At 50.6% G+C, this 19606-nt stretch overlaps 1 protein-coding gene across 2 annotated transcripts; it reads left to right on the forward strand.

The window, feature by feature from the left end:
• The first annotated feature begins 13880 nt into the window (after positions 1-13880).
• On the forward strand, positions 13881-18507 carry LOC100304311 (Zn-dependent exopeptidase superfamily protein). 2 transcript variants are annotated; one of them, XM_008674822.3, is made up of 12 exons: positions 13881-14207; positions 14340-14456; positions 14545-14683; positions 14846-14924; positions 15128-15330; positions 15977-16049; positions 16166-16252; positions 16393-16548; positions 17042-17218; positions 17353-17427; positions 17507-17647; positions 18063-18507. In XM_008674822.3, the coding sequence occupies exons 2-12, from the start codon at positions 14381-14383 to the stop codon at positions 18282-18284; spliced, it is 1428 nt and encodes a 475-aa protein (XP_008673044.1). In that variant the 5' UTR covers positions 13881-14207; positions 14340-14380; the 3' UTR covers positions 18285-18507. The 2 variants fall into 2 exon arrangements, with proteins under 2 accessions (XP_008673044.1, NP_001159225.1); NM_001165753.1 differs by having other exon boundaries at positions 14033-14207; positions 14340-14452; positions 14824-14924; positions 18063-18446.
• Positions 18508-19606: the final 1099 nt, after the last annotated feature.

Below are 19606 nucleotides of genomic sequence, written 5' to 3' on the forward strand. Positions count from 1 at the left end.
GACGACGTCCCCTCGGGAAGCTCCCCTCAGAGTCGCCTGCAGGCCTTGGGTGACCACGCGCGCGGCAGACTCCGCGAGGCGCTGCATCACGGCGTCAGGCGGGCCTTCGCCGTGCTCGCATCCCACTACGACGTGGATCTGGAGCGGGTCAGCAAGGGGTATTGCCTTCTCGACGAAGATGAAGTTTCCCTGGCCGAAGTCCAGAGGCTTTGACGCGGCTGCCGCGGGTCCAAGCGCAGTTGAAAGGGAATTAGGCTTACATCTAGTCCCTAATTAATTTTGGTGGTTGAATTGCCCAACACAAATAATTGGACTAACTAGTTTGCCCAAGTGTATAGATTATACAGGTGTCAAAGGTTCACACTCAGCCAATAAAAAGATCAAGTTTTGGATTCAACAAAGGAGCAAAGGGCCAACCGAAGGCACCTCTGGTCGGGCGCACCGGACTGTCCGGTGTGCCACCGGACATGTCCGGTGCACCAGAGGACTCCAACTCAAACTCGCCACCTTCGGGAAATTCCAGAGGCACTTGCGCTATAATTCACCGGACTGTTCGGTGTACACCGGACAGTGTCCGGTGCGCCAAGGAAGAGCGGCCTCAGGAACTCGCCAGCTTCGGGAAACGCCAACGGCTAGTCCGCTATAATTCACCGGACTGTCCGGTGTGCACCGGACTGTCCGGTGCAACCCCGGAGCAACGACTAACTCGCGCCAACGGCTACCTGCAGAGCATTTAATGCGCGCGCAGAAGGCAGGCGTGCCCATACTGGCACACCGGACAGTAAACAGTACTTGTCCGGTGTGCACCGGACACCCAGGCGGGCCCACAAGTCAGAAGCTCCAACGGTCAGAATCCAACGGCATTGATGACGTGGCGGGGGCACCGGACATGTCCGGTGTGCACCGGACTGTCCGGTGCGCCATCGAACAGGCAGCCTCCCAACGGCCACATTTGGTGGTTGGGGCTATAAATACCCCAACCACCCCACCATTCATTGTATCCAAGTTTTCCACTTCCCAACTACTACAAGAGCTCTAGCATTCAATTCTAGACACACCAAAGAGATCAAATCCTCTCCAAATTTCCACACAACGCCATAGTGACTAGAGAGAGTGATTTGCTTGTGTTCTTTCGAGCTCTTGCGCTTGGATTGCTTTCTTCTTCCTTGATCCTTTCTTTGCAATCAAACTCACTTGTAATTGAGGCAAGAGACACCAAACTTGTGGTGGTCCTTGTGGGAACTTTGTGTTCCAAGTGATTGAGAAGAGAAAGCTCACTCGATCCGTGGGATCGTTTGAGAGAGGGAAGGGTTGAAAGAGACCCGGTCTTTGTGGCCTCCTCAACGGGGAGTAGGTTTGCAAGAACCGAACCTCGGTAAAACAAATCCGCGTGTCACTCTCTTCATTTGCTTGCGATTTATTTTGCACCCTCTCTCGCGGACTCGTTTCTTTATTACTAACGCTAACCCGGCTTGTAGTTGTGTTTATATTTGTAAATTTCAGTTTCGCCCTATTCACCCCCCCTCTAGGCGACTTTCAGCAGTGCTGGCGACCACCTTTGAAGTAGAGATCCTCCCGCTCGCGCCGTCGTCCGAGGCCGGGGCGGATCTCGCCGAGGGTAGGGACGAAGCCGAGGGCGCGGCTCCTTCTCCGGGCGACGTCTGATTCTGCCGGAGCAGTTTATTTTGAATGCATATGTGTCCTTTGCGGCCGCCGAGGCCCAAACACTTTATTATCGTAATATAAGGTTGTGTCTCTTTTCCTCCTATTTTGCGTATTCGGACTCATTCGTCAGTAGCAGGATTGCTTACCCAAGTAAGAGTTATTTTTCGTGGTAGGCGACGAGTGAGGTATCCGTATCCCAGAGGCGTAGGAATCCCTCGGCTCGGTCGGCCTTGCCACTTACATGCACCCTTATTCGTTTCTTGGGGTCCTGTTAATAATATAGCCGGGAGACATGAAAGTCTTTTTGATGGAAGACTTTTTTCGAGGAAAATTTTGACGTAGAGGGGGTTCGCCCCTTCTAGCCCCCGAGGGAGGGTCGGGCTTTGCCGAGGCAAGGCTGACCCTTCCTTGATGGTTAGACTTTGTGTGTGAACGAGGTGTACGAACGACTTGAAAGCATCTTAAGGGTAGAAGCGACGTAGCTGTTGGATGTTCCAAGCGTTGCTGTAGACCCCGCCTTGACTGTTGGCCAACTTGTATGTCCCGGGCTTCAGAACCTTGGCGATGACGAACGGCCCTTCCCAGGGAGGCGTGAGCTTGTGCCGCCCTCGGGCGTCTTGTCGTAGTCGAAGCACCAAGTCGCCCACCTGGAGGTCTCGGGACCGAACCCCTCGGGCGTGGTAGCGTCGCAGGGACTGCTGATACCGCGCCGAGTGTAGTAAGGCCATGTCACGAGCCTCTTCCAGCTGGTCTAGTGAATCTTATCGGTTGGTTCGATTGCTTCGGTCGTCGTACGCCCTCATCCTCGGGGAACCGTATTCTAAGTTTGTGGGCAAGATGGCCTCGACCCCATAGACTAGAAAGAACGGTGTGAAGCTCGTGGCTCGGCTCGGCGTTGTCCTCAGACTCCAGACCACCGAGGGGAGTTCCTTCATCCATCGCCTGCCGAACTTGTTGAGGTCGTTGTAGATCCGTGGCTTGAGTCCTTGCAGAATCATGCTGTTGGCACGCTCTACCTGCCCATTTGTCATGGGGTGAGCCACGGCGGCCCAGTCCACCCGGATGTGGTGATCCTCGCAGAAGTCCAGGAACTTTCTGCCGGTGAACTGGGTGCCATTGTCGGTGATGATGGAGTTCGGGACCCCAAAGCGATGGATGATGTTGGCGAAAAACGCCACCGCCTGTTCGGACCTGATGCTGTTTAGGGGTCGGACCTCGATCCACTTGGAGAATTTGTCGATGGCGACCAGCAGGTGCGTGTAGCCCCCGGGTGCCTTCTGCAAGGGACCAACGAGGTCCAGACCCCACACAGCAAACGACCAGGTGATGGGTATCGTCTGCAGAGCCTGAGCGGGCAGGTGGGTCTGCCTTGCGTAGAATTGACACCCTTGGCAGGTGCGGACAATTCTAGTGGCGTCGGCCATCGCGGTCGGCCAGTAGAAACCTTGTCGGAAAGCGTTTCCAACAAGGGCTCGAGGCGCTGCGTGATGACCGCAAGCCCCCGAGTGTATTTCTTGTAATAACTCTCGACCTTCGGCGATGGATATGCATCGCTGGAGGATGCCTGAGGGGCTGCGGTGGTAGAGCTCCTTCCCGTCCCCCAACAAGACGAATGACTTGGCGCGCCGCGCCAGTCGCCGAGCTTCGGCTCGGTCGAGGGGCAGCTCTCCTCGGTGGAGATATTGCAGGTACGGGGTCCGCCAGTCTCGATTAGGCGGGTCCCCATTCCGCTCTTCCTCGATGCGCAGTGCCTTACCCTCGGGGGCCGAGGGCGCCTCGGGCTGGGCCGAGGCCTTCTCGTGCTCGGGCGTGTCGTCGGTCTTGACTGAGGATTGATGTAGGTCTCGGGAGAAGACGTCCGGAGGGACGGTTGTCCACCCCGAGGCTATCTTAGCCAGCTCGTCCGCAGTCTCGTTGCATCGTCGGGCGATGTGGTTGAGCTTGAGCCCGTAGAACTTGTCCTCCAGGCGCCGAACCTCATCGCAGTAGGCTTCCATCTTCGGGTCGCGGCAGTGAGAGTTCTTCATGACTTGGTCGATGACAAGCTGCGAGTCACCGCGAGCGTCGAGGCGTCGGACCCCTAGCTCGATGGCATTGCGCAACCCGTTGACCAGAGCCTCGTACTCAGCCACGTTGTTGGACGCCGGGAAATGGAGGCGCAACACGTAGCGGAGGTGCTTCCCAAGGGGCGAGATGAAGAGCAGGCCCGCGCCTGCCCCTGTTTTCATCAGCGACCCGTCGAAAAACATGGTCCAGAGTTCCGGTTGGATCGGAGCTGCCGGGAGCTGGGTGTCGACCCATTCAGCCACAAAGTCTGCCAAGACTTGGGACTTGATGGCCTTCCGAGGGGCGAACAAGATCGTTTCGCCCATGATCTCCACTGCCCACTTTGCAATCCTACCCGAGGCCTCTCGGCACTGGATGATCTCCCCCAGGGGGAAGGATGACACCACAGTCACCGGATGAGACTCGAAGTAGTGCCGCAACTTCCGCCGCGTCAGAATCACCGCGTACAACAGCTTCTGAATTTGTGGGTAGCGGATCTTGGTCTCGGACAGTACCTCACTGATGAAGTAGACCAGCCTCTGGACGGGCAATGCATGCCCTTCTTCTCGTCTCTCAACCACGATCGCGGCGCTGACCACCTGAGTGGTAGCGGCGACGTAGATCAAGAGGGCTTCTCCGGCAGCGGGGGGCACCAGGATGGGTGCGTTCGTAAGGAGTGCCTTCAGGTTCCCGAGGGCTTCCTCGGCCTCGGGGGTCCAAGTGAAGCACTCGGCCTTTCTCAAGAGGCAGTACAGAGGTAGGCCTCTTTCGCCGAGGCGCGAGATGAAGCGGCTCAGAGCCGCAAGGCATCCCATGACCCTCTGTACGCCTTTCAAGTCTTTGATGGGCCCCATGTTGGTGATGGCCGCGATTTTCTCTGGGTTGGCCTCGATGCCTCGCTCGGAGACGATGAACCCCAAGAGCATGCCTCGGGGGACTCCGAAGACACATTTCTCGGGATTGAGTTTTACGCCCTTCGCCTTGAGACACCGGAATGTCATTTCAAGGTCGGAAAGGAGGTCGGAGGCTTTCCTCGTCTTGACTACGATGACATCGACGTAAGCCTCGACCGTTCGACCAATGTGCTCTCCGAACACGTGGTTCATGCACCTTTGGTACGTCGCACCCGCATTCCTCAAACCAAATGGCATAGTAACGTAGCAGTACATGCTAAAAGATGTGATGAAAGAAGTCGCGAGCTGGTCGGACTCTTTCATCCTGATTTGGTGATACCCTGAGTAGGCATCGAGGAAAGACAGGGTTTCGCACCCAGCAGTGGAATCCACGATTTGATCGACGCGAGGCAGAGGGTAGGGAACCTTCGGACATGCTTTGTTTAGACCAGTGTAGTCTACACACATCTGCCATTTCCCTCCTTTCTTTCTCACAAGCACAGGGTTGGCAAGCCATTCGGGATGGAATACCTCTTTGATGAACCCTGCAGCCATCAGCTTGTGGATCTCCTCGCCTATGGCTCTGCGCTTTTCTTCGTCGAATCGGCGCAGAGGCTGCTTCACGGGTCAGGCTCCAGCTCGGATATCCAGCGAGTGCTCGGTGACATCCCTCGGTATGCCAGGCATGTCCGAGGGACTCCACGCAAAGACTTCGGCGTTCGCGCGGAGAAAGTCGACGAGCATAGCTTCCTATTTGGGGTCGAGCTCGGAGCCGATCCAGATCTGTTTGGAGGTGTCGTTGCTGGGGTCAAGAGGGACAGACTTAACCGTCTCTGCTGGCTCGAAGTTGCCGGCATGGCGCTTCACGTCTGGCGCCTCCTTGGAGAGGCTCTCCAGGTCGGCGATGAGGGCCTCGGATTCGGCGAGGGCCTCGGCGTACTCCACGCACTCCACGTCGCATTCGTACGTGTGTCGGTATGTGGGGCCGACGGTGATGACCCCGTTGGGGCCCGACATCTTGAGCTTGAGGTAGGTGTAGTTGGGGACGGCCATGAATTTGGCGTAGCATGGCCTCCCCAGCACCGCGTGGTAGGTTCCTCGAAACCCGACCACCTCAAACGTGAGGGTTTCCCTTCTGAAGTTGGAGGGAGTCCCGAAGCAGACGGGTAGATCGAGTTGTCCGAGGGGCTGGACGCGTTTCCCGGGGATGATCCCGTGAAAAGGCACCGCGCCTGCCCTGACCGAGGACAGATCGATCCGCAGGAGCCCGAGGGTCTCGTCGTAGATGATGTTGAGGTTGCTGCCTCCGTCCATGAGGACCTTGGTGAGCCTGACATTGCCGATGACAGGGTCGACAACGAGCGGATATTTCCCCGGGCTCGGCACGCGGTCGAGGTGGTCGCCCTGGTCGAAGGTGATGGGCTTGTCGGACCAGTCTAGGTAGACTGGCGCCGCCACCTTTACTGAGCAGATCTCTCGACGCTCTTGTTTGCGGTGCCGAGCCGAGGCGTTCGCCACTAGCCCACCGTAGATCATAAAGCAGTCGTGGACCTCGGGGAACTCCTCTGCCTCGTGATCCTCCTTCTTGTCGTTGTTGTGGGCCCTGCCACCCTCCGCAGGTGGCCCGGCCTTGTGAAAGTGGCGCCGAAGCATGACGCATTCCTCAAGGGTGTGCTTGACGGGTCCCTGATGATAGGGGCACGGCTCCTTGAGCATCTTGTCGAAGAGATTGGCACCTCCGGGAGGTTTCCGAGGGTTCTTGTACTCAGCGGCGGCGACAAGGTCCACGTCGGTGGCGTCGCGTTTCGCTTACGACTTCTTCTTGCCTTTCTTCTTGGTGCCGCGTTGAGTGGATGCCTCGGGGACATCTTCCGGCTGGCGGCCCTGGGGCTGCTTGTCCTTCCGGAAGATGGCCTCAACCGCCTCCTGGCCAGAGGCGAACTTGGTGGCGATGTCCATCAGCTCGCTCGCCCTGGTGGGGGTCTTGCGACCCAGCTTGCTCACCAGGCCGCGGCAGGTGGTGCCGGCGAGGAACGCGCCGATGACATCCGAGTCGGTGACGTTGGGCAGCTCGGTGCGCTGCTTCGAGAATCACCAGATGTAGTCCCGGAGAGACTCTCCCGGCTGCTGGCGGCAGCTTCGGAGATCCCAGGAGTTCCTGGGGCGCACGTACGTGCCCTGGAAGTTGCCGGCGAAAGCTTGGACCAGGTCGTCCCAGTTGGAGATCTGCCCCAGGGGCAGATGTTCCAGCCAGGCTCGAGCGGTGTCGGAGAGGAACAGGGGGAGGTTGCGGATGATGAGGTTGTCATCGTCCGTTCCACCCAGTTGGCAGGCCAGCCGGTAGTCCGCGAGCCACAGTTCCGGCCTCGTCTCCCCCAAGTACTTTGTGATGGTAGTCGAGGTTCGGAACCGGGTCGGGAACGGCGCCCGTCGTATGGCTCGGCTGAAAGCCTGCGGACCGGGTGGCTCGGGCGAGGGACTCCGATCCTCCCCGCTGTCGTAGCGTCCCCCACGCCTGGGGTGGTAGCCTCGGCACACCTTTTCGTCGAGGTGGGCTCGACGGTCGCGGCGGCGGTGCTTGTTGCCGAGGCGACCCGGGGCCGCAGGCGACGTGTTGCGCGTGCGCCCGGTGTGGATCGAGGCTTCCCGCATAAATCGGGAAGTCGCGGTGCGATGTTCCGAGGGGTACCCCTGCCTTCGGGAGGCAGAGCTTTCGGACCGTCGGACCGCGGCATCCTCCAGGAGATTCTTGAGCTCTCCCTGGATACGCCGCCCTTCGGTGGTCGATGGTTCCGGCATCGTGAAGAGTAGTATCGCTGCCGCAGCCAGGTTCTGGCCGACCCCACTGGAAGTCGGTGGCGGCCTTGCCCTGACGTCGTCGGCAATGCGGAGCTGGATGCCCTGGGGTAGATGACGCGCTTCTCCGGCCGGAGCTTGGTCTGCCCATTCCTGCCCGATGTTCCGCCGGAATGGCTCAAGTGTTCCTGCTCCCTCGTCGAGCATGGCCTGCATCTCGCGGATTTGCTCGAGCTGTGCGTCCTGACCCCCCGCAGGGACTGGGACCACAACTAGCTCCCGAAGGATGTCAACGCGAGGCGCAGGCCTAGGGGGATCGCCGTTTTTCGGCATACCAAGATAGTTGCCTTCGCCGGGATCCCCTAGATCGACGTGGAAACATTCACGACTTGGGCTGCAGTCCTCGTCGCCGAAGCTGCGGCTACCATCGGAACAATCAGAGAGGCAGTAGTCACATGCGGTCATGAAGCCCCGCATGGCACTGGGGTTACCGAGCCCGGAGAAATCCCAACAAAAGTCGGGCTCGTCATCTTCCTCGGAACCCGAGGGTCCGTAGGTCGAGACGGCCGTCAGCCGGTCCCAGGGTGACCACATATGATACCCCGGAGGGCTTGAACATGCCTTTATAAAAGCATCCACCAAAGCGGGGTCGCTCGGTGGGTCGCAGCTGGATCTAAAAGGCACGAGATGGGAATCGGTCGGTACCTCTTGGTCGACAGGCGGTGACGAAGTCGCGTCAGGGGCGGACTGCACCGTCGTCTCAGGTACGAGGGTGACGCCCAGCAAGTCCCTCGCGAGCGTGCTGGCATCGTTCGTCCGCTTGGAGTTGGCGTGTTGCGGGGAAACGACACTCGTCTTCGTCTCAGACGCGAGGTCGACGCCCGACGTGTCCCCCGCTGGGGCGCCAGCGCCGTCGACTCGCTCGACAGCCGACGAGGCGCCGCCTCCTGCTTGGCCATGGTTGCCCCGCCTCCTCCTCCGTCGGCGGGGGAGGTGACGGGACAAACCCGAATGTTGTTCTTCCGTCACGTGGGGAAGACGTCGTCGATTCCGCCGCCGGCGGGCGAGCTGTCGACCGCCATTGTCGCTGTCGCGCGACGGAGGAAGGAGTATCATGTCGTAGCTGCCGTCGAGGGACATGAACTCAAGACTCCCGAAACGGAGAATCGTCCCGGGTTGGAAAGGTTGCTGGAGACTACCCATCTGGAGCTTGACGGGAAGCTGTTCGTAAACACGCAGCAGGCCCCTACCTGGCGCGCCAACTGTCGGCGTTTCGACCCCGGGGGGTCCCTGGACCGACGAGTAAATTGTCGCCGCGTGTCCCAGCCCAGATGGGTCGGCGCGAGACGGAGCACGAAGGGGGGAAAAAGGAGACAGGCAAAAGGGGAAACCCGTGGCCTTCGTGTTGTCCTGCGCTCAGGTCGGGTGCGCTTGCAGTAGGGGGTTACAAGCGTCCGCGTGGGAGAGAGCGAGGGACTTTACGCGTCGACCCGTTCTCCCGCGCGGCCAACCTTCTCATACGAGAGCCCTGGACCTTCCTTTTATAGGCGTAAGGAGAGGGTCCAGGTGTACAATGGGGGTGTAGCAGTGTGCTAACGTGTCTAGTAGAGAGGAGCTAGAGCCCTAAGTACATGCCGTCGTGGCAGTCGGAGAGGTTTTGGCACCCTGTTCATGTGATGTAGTGGCCGTCGGAGGAGCGCTGGAGCCTTGTGGAAGGACAGCTGTCGAGGCTGTCGAGTCCTTGCTGACGTCTCCTTGCTTCCGTAAGGGGCTGAGAGCCGCCGTCGTCATGGAGCACGCGGGGCGCCATCATTATTTGTTTACCGGGGCGAGCCAGATGGGACGCCGGTCTTGTTCCCCGTAGCCTGAGCTAGCTAGGGGTAGGGTAATGATGGCCCCCCCTGTGACGTGGTCGGTCCGAGCCCTAGGTCGGGCGAGGCGGAGGCTCCTCCGAGGTCGAGGTCGAGTCCGAGCCCCGGGTCGGGCGAGGCAGAGACCGTTGTCCGAGGCCATGGCTGAGTCCGAGCCCTGGGCTCGGGCGAGGCGGAGTTCGTCGTCTTCCGGAGCCGAGGCTGAGTCCGAGCCCTGGGGTCGGGCGAGGCGGAGTTCGTCGTCTTCCGGAGCCGAGGCTGAGTCCGAGCCCTAGGGTCGAGCGAGGCGGAGTTCGTCGTCCGAGGCTGAGACGGGGGCCGAGCCCTGGGGTCGGGCGAGGCGGAGCTTCCTATAGCGCCCGAGGCCGGACTTGGCTGCTGTCAGCCTCACTCTGTCGAGTGGCACAGCAGTCGGAGCAACGCAGGCGGCACTGTCTTCTTGTCAGGTCGGTCAGTGGAGCGGCGAAGTGACTGCGGTCACTTCGGCTCTATCGACTGAAGAGCGCGCATCAGGATAAGGTGTCAGGCCATCCTCGCATTAAATGCTCCTGCGATACATTCGGTTGGCGTGGCGATCTGGCCAAGGTTGCTTCTCTGCGAAGACTGGGCCTCGGGCGAGCCGAAGGTGTGCCCGTTGCTTGAGGGGGCCCTCGGGCGAGACGTGAATCCTCCGGTGTCGGCTGCCCTTACCCGAGGCTGGGCTCGGGCGAGGCGAGATTGTGTCCCTTGAGTGGACCGAGCCTTGACCTTGATCGCACCCATCAGGCCTTTGCAGCTTTGTGCTGATGGGGGTTACCAGCTGAGATTAGGAGTCTTGGGGGTACCCCTAATTATGGTCCCCGATAAGGTCTAACAACGCTTCAAATTTCAAGAGTTAAAAATCTTTTTAAAAGTCTGTTTTGAAAATTGCTAAGTCTTAGGATAGGCGGACCGTCCGGGCCATGTGGGTGGACCGTCCGCGATCCTCCAGTGGGGTCCGGAGTATGCTTACTTCGGACTGGTCCTGTTCATTTGTACTGCGGACCATCCAGGCCTTTGGGGCGGACCGTCTGGGCCTTTGGGCCAGACCGTCCGCAGTCCTGACCAGAGAAGGTTGCTCTCGACACAGTCCCTAAATTATTGTGCGGACAGTCCGGCCTTGTAGGACGGACCGTCCACAGGTGCAAAATTTGGTTTGGGCAGGGACTGTGTGGTTTTTGGGATTTGTACTACAGACTGTCCGAAGGATAAGCCCGGACAGTACTGACTCCCAGGTCACGGACCGTCCGGCCTTGTAGGCGGACGGTCCGCATGTGTTAACTCCACTTTGTCAGAGCTCTGGTGCTCCATGTTGCCAGGACGCGGACGGTCTGGCCAAGGTTGGCGGACTGTCTGGACCTCACTTTTCTGATAGCTCTGACAGATTTCAAACGGGAAAACTATACGTTATGTGTACGGCGGACAGTCCGGCCCTAGGGCGCGGACCGTCCGCGTGTGCGCAGAATATGTGCTTTTTGCACATAACGATTGGATTTGAGTGGGGTGCTATAAATAGAAGGGGAGCTCGTGTGTGAGGGCTCTCTTGGCCATTCCTTGCACACATTGAGCTCATTTGTGATCCTCCAACTCATTCTCTCACACTCCTTACTTGAGATTGCATTCTAGTGAGAGATTGAGTGTTCCTAGTGCATTTGCATCCATTGGTGATTCTTGAGGCACTTGGTGGTACACCGAGCAAGTGTCATCGGCTTGTTACTCTTGGAGGTTGCCGCCTCCTAGACGGCTCGGGTGTTGTCTCCGTCGAGCTCTCCAAGAAGATTGTGGAGAAGGCGCGATGTTGATTGTGAGGGGTTCGCGCCTACCTCACCGGAGCGGCAAAGGTGACATTAGTGAAATCGTGGTATTGAGTGATTTCTTGTCCACTTGGCTAAAAGATCAAGTCGTGTCTTGATAGAGGAGCAAGTGAGAGCTTGAAGTCCACCTCAATGTGGATTAGGGGTGATCAGCAAATCACCGATACCACGGGATAAAATCTGGTGTCTTTGTTTTCTTGCATTACTTATTGCCGTGCAAGTGATTAGTATTTTGCATATTGTTCTTCAAGTATTCAATCACCTTAGTTGATTCTCATACATTGTTTACTTGTTATCACTAGATAATTTATACCTCTTGTTATATTGATTAGATTTCCCTAGTGTTTTTTATTTTAGTCAAAACCGTCTATTCACCCCCTCTAGCCGGTGTCCTAGATCCTACAAGTGGTATAGGAGTCGAGGACTCCATTGTTTGTGGATCTAATCATCCCGGAGTGGGACAAAATGGCTAGTAACAACAATGTGCACATTGGGAAGCCACCACATTTTGATGGGAATAACTATGACTATTGGAAAATAAGAATGTCAATGCATCTTAGAGCAATTGGTGGAAAAATTTGGCCAATTGTCAAGGATGGGTTTGTTGTGTTGAAAGAAGATGAACCATCCGTTAGTGACAATGAAAACATTCTTACAAATGATCAAGCCATAAATGTTTTTTATGATGCTCTTGATATAAATGAGTTCAACCGTATCAAAAATCTCACAACCGCTCATGAGATTTGGATTAAGCTAATGGAAATTCATGAAGGAACTACAATTGTGAAAAGTGCCAAGCTATATGTGTGCAAAGGAAAGTTTGAGCAATTCATTATGAAAGAAGATGAGAGTGTATCTGATATGTTCAACCGGTTAAATGAGATAGTGAATGAACTCAAGGGACTTGGTTTTAATGTACCGGATGTGGATTTCACTCATAAGTTCCTTAGATCTCTTCCGAAGAAATATGAGACCATTGTAACCATGTTAGTAAGAAGTGATCTTTCTACAACTTCTCCAACTGAAGTATTGGGGGAAATTCTTACTAAAGATATATTCAAGAAATCTCAAGCCGATGCTATAAGTTTGGCAAAGAAAGTGAAGAATGAATCAATTGCTCTCAAAGCTAAAGCTTCTAAGGCAATTGAGAAAGAAGATAGTGATGATTTCAAGAAATCTCAAGCCGATGCTATAAGTTTGGGAAAGAAAGTGAAGAATGAATCAATTGCTCTCAAAGCTAAAGCTTCTAAGGCAATTGAGAAAGAAGATAGTGATGATGAAGAAAATTAAAGTGAGAGTAATGGAGATATGGATCTATTTGTAAAGAAATTCAACAAATTCATGAAGATGAAGAGAGGTCAACCTAGAAGAGGCCAAACATCAAGAAGAAATGCTTTCAATGATAGAAAATGTTTTGAGTGTGGGGAACCCGTTCACATTGCCATGAATTGCCCTAACAAGAAGAAGAAGGGCAAAGATGGAGATGATAAGAAGAAGAAATTCTACAACAAGAAGGATGGCAAAGCCTACCTAGTTGAATAGGATTCGGATGATAGCTCAGATGATGATGATGATGATGACACCTCATCCAAGCTTAATGCCAGAATTGCCATCAAGGAAGCTCCTTCACTTTTCTCATCCCCTCATTGTCTCATGGCAAAGGGAGACGCTAAGGTAAAAATCATCATCGATTTAAATGATATGAATGATGATGATGATGTTGATGATGATGGCTATTCATATGATGATCTTGTTAGAATGTTAGGTGAGGCCGATGACTACATGCACAAAGAAAAAGGAAAGTTTAAGACCTTGAAGGAATTGTATAAAAACCTCCAAGTGTCTTTTGAGGAGCTCAAGACCTCTCACAACGATCTAAAAGAGAATTGTGAGAAGCTTGCGGAAGCTCAAAACTCATCTATTGTGCATGAAGTTGTGGTGGTCACCGAGGATGTTGGAGTCACTTGTGACTTACTTGATAGTCCTACAAGTGAACCACTACCTACTAACTCTATTTGTGATAAATGCAAAATTTCTATTATGAATGATAATATTGCTCTTGATGAATCACAAATCATTGTTGAGAATGAAGTGTTAGTAGATAGAGTAAGTGCTCTAACTCATGATCTAGAGAAGACATATGGTGGAAAAGCTAAATTGGATTTCATATTGGGAAGTCAACGGTGCTCACTTAACCATGAGGGTCTTGGATATGTTCCCAAGAAAGGAAAAAATGCTTTTATAAAGCAAAATACATTGTTTGTGAAAGAATGTGACAAAGTGTGTCACAAGTGTCACAAGGGACATATCAAGAAGAATTGTCCTAAGCTCAAGAATGTATCCTCCACTTATTTTGATCATTGTTATGTTCTTTCTCATAATGCAAAAGGTGTTCATGCTAAATTTGTTGGTACTTCAATTGTTGGCAATAAGAAGAAAGCTATTTGGGTGCCAAAGACCTTGGTCACTAACATCCAAGGACCCAAACAAGTTTGGGTACCTAAAAGAGATTGATTTCTTTTTGTAGGTGAACTACAAGGCGGGAGGGAATCATTGGGTGTTGGATAGTGGATGCACTCAACACATGACCGGAGATATGAAAATATTCACCCAAATGAGTGAGGAAGATTGCTCAAATTATGATAGTATCATATTTGGAGATAATCGCAAAGGAAAGGTAAAAGACTTGGATAAAATTGCTATTTCAAATAGAAAGGCTGATAGAGACTGAAAAATTATAAAAGTAATTTTAATATAAAAGACTTTTAAAATGATAATTTAGAGAGTAAAATTTAGAAAGACTCTAGTTGAGCAAACGAATTTGTACGCTGAATATGACTGCCAACTTTTTCCTGTGCATATTGGAGCGCATCAGGGTGAATTGGATTCGTATTATCACAAAACAAACCGGTGTAGATTCAGGCTGGATTTGAGCCTGTTTAGCAGCGCTATCCGCTTGGCCCAATTCGTCTACTGCTCCTCCAGCTCCTCCGCTGCGCCGCCGGTCGCCGCCCGACACCGCCGAAGAAGAGCAGACGCCGAGTCCAGGACGTCGCCGCGGGGCTCGGGGAACGCGGTGTTGCCATCGCGAGGAAGGTCGGAAGGTGAGCACGTTTTTTTTTCTTCTGTGGAACCTTTCTCTCCTTGCCTTCAAATCAACAGGTGAGATAGGGCGAGACGAGATCGTCCCTTAGTTTGGAAATTTCTCAACACGACCGCACTTCCATCTGTATTAGTTCGCTGTTCGCCCGCCGGATCGGCACCGTCGCCACCGCCCATGGCAACCGTCGCCCCCGTCGTCTCCGACCTCGTCGACTTCCTCAACGCGTCGCCCACCGCCTTTCACGCCGTTGGTACACTTCATCTGCTCCCCTTTCCGTTTTTTTCCTCGCGGATAGATCTGAGCTGACTCCGTTGGGCTGTTGCTTCCATCGGGAGAAGACGAGGCGAAGCGGCGGCTGAAGGCGGCGGGGTTCGTGCAGCTGTCGGAGCGGGAGGAGTGGGCGGGTCTCGAGCCCGGGCGCAAGTACTTCTTCACACGCAACCACTCCACTATTGTCGCTTTTGCCATCGGCGCAAAGTGAGTGAGCTAGATCCGCTTGCCGTCCTCCTTATTCTCACCAGCCTTAAATTCCTCTTCTCTACAGCAGTTTTAAAAAAATATCCTGTGCATATTCCTCCGAGTTCTTTGCTATGTGGAATTGTGGATTAATTGGCTAGCTTATGTGTTAATGTTTCACAGATACGTTGCTGGCAATGGGTTCCACATCATCGGTGCACACACTGACAGCCCTTGCCTGAAGCTCAAGCCTGTCTCCAAGGTATCAAGCCTCAACTCTTGCTCACTGATTTCGTAGTACATTGTGTCTTATATTTCAATTTTGTATATGATAGCAGGTGTCTGTGACTCTGTGTAACAAATGATTTGTCTTTAATCAGGAACAGAAGCTGTTATTGAGTTTTAGGTGGTAGATGCTGCTACACATTTTTATAAGTTACTGAAAGTATCTTGCTTTTTTTGCAGGTAACCAAAGGAGGTTACCTTGAGGTTGGGGTTCAAACGTATGGTGGTGGGTTGTGGTACACATGGTTTGACCGTGATCTTACTGTAGCTGGTAGAGTGATTATACGGGAGAAGAAGGATGGCGTGGTCTCTTATGCACACAAGCTTGTACGGGTACAGGAACCAATTATGCGGATACCTACTTTGGCTATTCACCTGGACAGGTTGGGACACAACAAATTTCTATTTGTTATGTCTTATTGTGTTACTATTTATATCTATTACTAGTTAGGTGTTCGTACTTTGCTATGATTTTCATTTATGCTTGAGTATAAAGTATAAAACACAAATACATGTGCATTTTGTTAGTTAGGTGGATGTGAATGTAGGTTTGAAGCCAACAACCATGGTTCGAATCTCCATTTGTGCATAATTTTAACTTTTTTACTGTTTAAATGTGGAGGAGCAGAGGGTTGTGTATAGTTTTAGTTTTTTTACCATTTAAATGTGGGGGAGCAAGGGGAGGTGAACGGAAGGGAAGGGGTGACGCACGACGATAGTGGAAACGGTGGAAACTGATGCTTTATAGTAGTAGAGATAGAGAAGAGTTAGTCCAATCCAAATTATAAGACATTTTGGCTTTTCTAGATACATAGCTTTTACTATACACTTAGATATACATTATATCTATATACAGTGTATCTAGAAATGCCAAAACGTCTTATAGTTCGGAATGGAGTATTTATTTGTTATTATTGTTATTTTTATTGCAGCCACATGTGATAGTACAATCAATCCCATAAGTTGTAGGCTCCCTTGAAAGTGTGACCTTTTACAGTGACGCTGAATAATTTAATACATTATGTACAGGACTATCTCCTCAGAAGGTCTCAAGGTTAACAATCAGAGTCATCTTGTTCCAGTGCTGGCTACATGTATCAAGGTGATTTGAATAGCACTAGAAACTTTTCCTGAATAATTGATTTGCAAGTTGCAACAAATCAATTGTGTGTAACATAGTTTGATGCTGAAGGTAAAACTCTTGCTACCATTTTACAGAATGAAATGCAGAAATTTGTAGCAGATAATGGCCCAAAGCAGGCATCCGAGAATGCGAACACAAAGCATCATCCATTACTATTGCAGGTACCTTCTTTTTTGTGATTATAGTTCAACTCCACCAGGGGTTCTCATATATAATATAAAAACTAGAGTGCTCTGAAAACGAAATATCAAGAGTCCTTGGGTTCTGAAGTATGCTCCACTGATGTTTTTTTTTGTTGCAGTTGATTGCTAAAGAGGCTAACTGTGAGCCTGGTGAGATATGTGACTTTGAACTGCAATTATGTGATACTCAACCAAGTGTTGTAGCAGGTGCCACGAAAGAGTTCATCTTTTCAGGAAGGCTTGACAATCTTTGCATGTCATTTTGTTCATTGAAGGTTTGTCTTGCTGATTCATTTACCTATAGCTACCAAATCTTGTGATTTCTTGGTGTCACTGTTCGATATTTTTTTCTCGAACGACGTAGGAGAGCTGTGTGTCATTTCATTAGGATAGAAAATAAAACATTGGGGAAGACCAAGAGGTCCACCCCTAGTACAGAACAAACTATATAAACATCCTGAAAAACAAAAACAGAGCAGGATCCCAAACGCCTAACCGGCTAGGATCAATGCCCTGTAAGGAGCTCCTGCAGATCAGCAGCTCCAGCCATACACCATAAACGGCACTCGTCCCCAATTTTCTTGAGAACCTAGACATTTGCCTTAGATCTTTCAAACACACAGGAGTTCTTAAACTTCCAAATCTCCCGGGCTACCAGAATGATTAGGGTGTTCCATATTGCTGAGAGCATTTTAATAACAAAATCCTAATTAGTTCTATTTTTGCAATAAAATCATAATATTAATTATTTTTCTAATACTATTTCAGGCTCTAATAGATTCCAGTTCTGTTGAACACTCTCTTGATCATGAATCTGGTGTGAGAATGGTAGCTCTATTTGACCATGAAGAAGTTGGGTCTGATTCTGCTCAGGGAGCTGGTTCCCCTGCCATGTTGGATGCTTTATCAAGAATTACTGGGTCTTTTAACTCTTCAGGTTCCAAGGTACTTAGTAGCGTGTGCTCACCCTTTTAGAATTGTTATATATTTTTTTCATCTTACCATATTATTTGCAGTTTTTCGTATCAGTTAGTTTCCAAGTTATAATAGAAAATGTCAAACCATTTTTTAATTTTCAGTTGCTAGAAAAAGCTATTCAGAGGAGCTTCCTGGTCTCTGCTGACATGGCACATGCTTTACATCCCAACTATATGGTAAGAATTGCCTAACATTTTGCTTGTACGCATCAAGATATAAATTTAATTCAGAATTATCTGTGATCTATTTTTCCAGGACAAGCATGAGGAGAACCACCAGCCTAAATTGCATGGAGGACTTGTGATCAAGCACAATGCCAATCAACGATATGCTACAAATGCTGTGACAGCATTTATTTTTCGAGAAATTGCTGAGAGACACCAGCTACCTATACAGGTTAGTAAGTTAGTTGATACAGAAAAGACCTGGTATGATGATAGCTGTGAATTTTAATGGTTACTCCAACTTATGCTTTGTCATCCGACATTTTTCCTTGTAGTCCTGATTTATATTATTTTGTATTTGCAATAAGCAATTCATTTATTTGATCTACAATTGTTGCAAGGATGAACATATTTGATTAGTCCCATGAGATAATTTTGCAGTCAGAGATGTAACTGAGCTCTCAATGATTATAATGTGTGTTCCTAGTGCTTATCTTTTGTTCTTAAACTTCTTTTATATTTTTTGGGCGACCTTCCTGTTAAACTAGGCTGTATAAGATTCGGTTCTTAGGTTTTGTTTTATTTGTGTCTGTCTGTTTCATGCATTGACAGAATCTTATTCATTTAATTATTTTCTAAATATGCAGGATTTTGTTGTTCGCAATGACATGGCTTGTGGTTCAACAATTGGCCCAATACTTGCTAGTGGTGTTGGTATTCGCACTGTTGATATTGGAGCACCCCAATTATCAATGCACAGCATCAGAGAAATGTGTGCCGCTGACGATATTAGCTACTCATATGAGCATTTCAAGGCATATTTTGAAGAATTTACTGAATTGGATGGCAAGGTCAAGGTGGATTACTAAGGCATATAGCACAATAGGTTAGCTTTGTTACAAGCTGTACTTTTATACAAATTCGATAAGCAAGTGGAGAACAAATTTGGGAGAATGTGCTAGTTGTGTTTGCATTGCCATACGATGTTCTAAATTGTATCTTTTTATCGAACCCAAGTACCCACATGTTTGAAATTCTTTTGGTGAATGACTTCCTATCAAGAAAATGAACTAGCCTATAAATTGGCTCCAACATGCAGCCTCACAAAGGGCTGTGTTTACCCGCTGTGTTTTGGCACCCGCTGGGTGGGCGTTCGGTTACCCGAAAATTTTGGGTCGGGTAATTTGGGTTTTTAAAATTTCGGGTTTTGAGAATCGATACTCGAAATTACAACGGGTTTTGCAATACCCGAAAATTCGGGTACCTGAAATTTCGGGTTCGGGTATTCCCGAACTACCCAAACTATTGTGTTGGCTTCATAAAAACATATACACCCTATTAAATTAGTATAAAAATATAGTTTAAATAATGATATACATGGATATATAAAACACAAGAAATCTACAATCACAAGTTATGCACACTTACACATAATTATAGATGTACAAATTAATAATTAAGCATGACATGAGTACATGACACATGAAAGTTCGGGTATTTCGGGTACTCGATTGTGATAACCGAATTACTTGAAATAAATTCGGGTTTTGTAAGTTGCTACCCGAATTTCGCGAACAAAATTCGGGTTTCAGGTATTTCGGGTTCGGGTATCCCGGGTTCGGGTTTTGGGTTACGGGTTTTTTGTCCAGCCCTACTGACCATATTGACCTCAAGGTTCCAACTAGATGCCATGATCAGTGCTTGCTTCGGTGACTGGAGTGGTGGATGATGTTGGTTAATCTATCGGTTCATGTAGGGGTGTTTGATTTTAAAAATTAATTCATTCTAGATGAGATTCTAGATGAGATGGTGTATCATGAGTCTATTTCACAAATTTGGTGAAATAAACTCATTCATCATATTATTACTAACTATTAATCTATGAAGAATAAAACAAGAAATAGAGAGAAGAAACTTGCTCTCGGTCTAGTCCTAGCCGGCCCACTACCCTCTTCCCATGTTTCCTTTTCGCTCGGCCCAACCAACGCAAGCCAGCTGCGCGGCACCGACAGGTGGTCTCGTGCTTGCTCTCTGCACCTTCTTCACTGTCACGTGGGTAGCGGTGTACAGTTTTTCTCCTTCACGCAACAAATGATGTCGCCCAACCAAATTCTATTAGGATCGCAACAACCTTTCTGAAAGTCGCCTAGAGGGGGGATGAATAGGGCGAATCTAAAATTTATAAACTTAA

Source organism: Zea mays, chromosome 3 (assembly GCF_902167145.1).
Source record: "Zea mays cultivar B73 chromosome 3, Zm-B73-REFERENCE-NAM-5.0, whole genome shotgun sequence".
Taxonomy (NCBI): Eukaryota; Viridiplantae; Streptophyta; class Magnoliopsida; order Poales; family Poaceae; genus Zea; species Zea mays.